This window comes from Sphaeroforma arctica (genome assembly GCF_001186125.1).
Source record: "Sphaeroforma arctica JP610 unplaced genomic scaffold supercont1.4922, whole genome shotgun sequence".
NCBI lineage: Eukaryota > Ichthyosporea > Ichthyophonida > Sphaeroforma > Sphaeroforma arctica.
The window spans coordinates 1-2205 of NW_014035636.1; the positions used below are offsets into that span (position 1 = coordinate 1).

At 44.9% G+C, this 2205-nt stretch overlaps 1 protein-coding gene across 1 annotated transcript; it reads right to left on the bottom strand.

The window, feature by feature from the left end:
• Nucleotides 1–1460: 1460 nt before the first annotated feature.
• SARC_14661 (hypothetical protein) lies at nucleotides 1461–2057 on the bottom strand (the record flags this gene model as incomplete). Its single annotated transcript, XM_014291206.1, has 2 exons — nucleotides 1461–1617; nucleotides 1927–2057. 2 exons carry the CDS (start codon nucleotides 2055–2057, stop codon nucleotides 1461–1463), a joined length of 288 nt encoding a protein of 95 aa, XP_014146681.1.
• Nucleotides 2058–2205: the final 148 nt, after the last annotated feature.

The following is a 2205-nucleotide window of genomic DNA, read 5'->3' on the forward strand; positions in this document are numbered from 1 at the left end:
ATATATACATATATATTATCGTCTATTCTGTTGAGCACTGATGTTTGTGTAATATGTCTCTGTATGTGTCATTCAGTGTTTGTGCTTCTAAGGCGCATGTATTTACCCGTCAACCTGTATACAAAATATACACTTTTCTTGCGGCTTTGTGTAGGGATTAGTGACTGCAAGCACATGTACATACACATGCGTATACTCAACAGAATCTGTTGATTGGATCGCTTACAATTAAGACTAAAAAGTTAAAAACTGCACAATACCAAACACACTCTCTGTGCTTAACCGAAAGAAGTGTGACCGACATAAACTCTAAACCCAACCATGACGGACCCTTTTTCGGGGGGATTCATTTGTCCGATATTGGATGCAGAACAGGTTTTGGTAAGCGAACTCGTTAGTACAAAGTGGCAGCTGGTGCGAGGTATACCACACAATCTTGAGTGGGATGAATGGTTGCTGGTGCCTGTTTTGGTGCAGAATTATGAATTTGTACCTGTGAATGTATATAGCCCAGCGACTACTGAGTACCGATATTATATAGAATGACATATATACGCCTTATTCGCATACGTATATATATATGGAAAAAAAAATCCTATATTTATACATAATCTCCCATATATAAATATATATATACCTTATTCGACTCCTCGAGGTCCACTAGTTTTGTCTCGAGCGTCTTCACCTTCTCGAGTTTGCGCTTGTAGTGCAGTATGTCCTTCTCCATACGATCCAATTTACTGGCTCCAGCGCCAACCTTATTTTGGAATTCAAGTCCCAAACTTTAGCTTATTCAGTACATATTTGTCTAGCTAACTAGCACGTGTACATACTCCAGTTTGCGCCCGCATGCACATGGACCAAGATGGTATAGTATACAGGCACACATACACCGGAACACCAACCATCTCACACACACCAACTAACTTTCGCTTACGACTCCACCGGAGGTATACATATAGAGCACTAAAGATTTACAACAAAAAACAAACACGTGCACTTAACCTTTCACACTCGACAGTTATTTAAGTCCACCCATGCACTACAGTATGAACAAACCTCGTACAAACACACTGACCATAATACATAATCACACATGCACCTAACTTTTCATACTCAACAGTTGTACAAGTCCACCCATGCACTACAGCATGAATCAACCTCGTACACACACACTGGCCTGCTCACACTGGCCTGCTCACACTTAATACATAACCACACATGCGTAAACACCCACCCTCTCACACTGTATACACATGCGTAAACACGCACCCTCTCACACTGTATACACATGCGTAAACACCCACCCTCTCACACTGTATACACATGCGACTAGGCCAACCCTCTCGTGCGTCAAGCATGTTTATGCATGCATTTACACCCATATACACTCATCTTCTCATACTCTACACTCACCTTCTCATATTCATTTAAACTCATTTACACGCACCTTCTCGTACTCATTTACAGTCATTTACACGCACCATCTCATACTCAGAAGTGACCCTATCCAGTGCACTCTGTAGACGTTCGTTCTCTTTTGTGACTTCGGCCAGTCGGTTGTCGCTCTCTAGCGCCTTTGCCTCGACTGCCCACATTTGCTGCTTCATCCCGTCCCTATAGGCCAGATACACAATCCATGTATGTGTCGGTTGATTGTCTACTATTGACACCTGCGTAAACATACAACATACACACGCCCCGATAGGGTAGAAACACATCCTAGCTGCATGCCTGATAATTGTCCACTATTGATACCTACGTGGAACATACATCATGCACACGTCGGGCCAGGCACACACCAAGTACGTATCTGTTAATTGTCCACCATTGACCCCTACGTGAAACATACACCATACACATGTCCCAATAGGCCAGACACCCAACACAACACAACACAACATAATGCAACACACGCGGTCCTACATTTCGGTGCGCATGCTATCCATCTCATCACGCAGAGCGGAGTCGTCGAAGGACTCGTTGAGGCTGGTGTTGAGTGTCTTGTCTCGCAGCACTTTGACTTCTGTGCGCAGTTGGGTGAGCTCAGCCTCCATGGCGATGAGTGAGTGGGTGCGTTTGAACTTCTGATACTCGGGAGAGGACTCCAGACTGTCTGAGGAGGATAATGCCGCGTCTGTGGCGGTGGGATGGGGTGGGATGGGGATGGGGTGGGAGTGGGAGTGGGGTGGAAGTGGGGTGGGA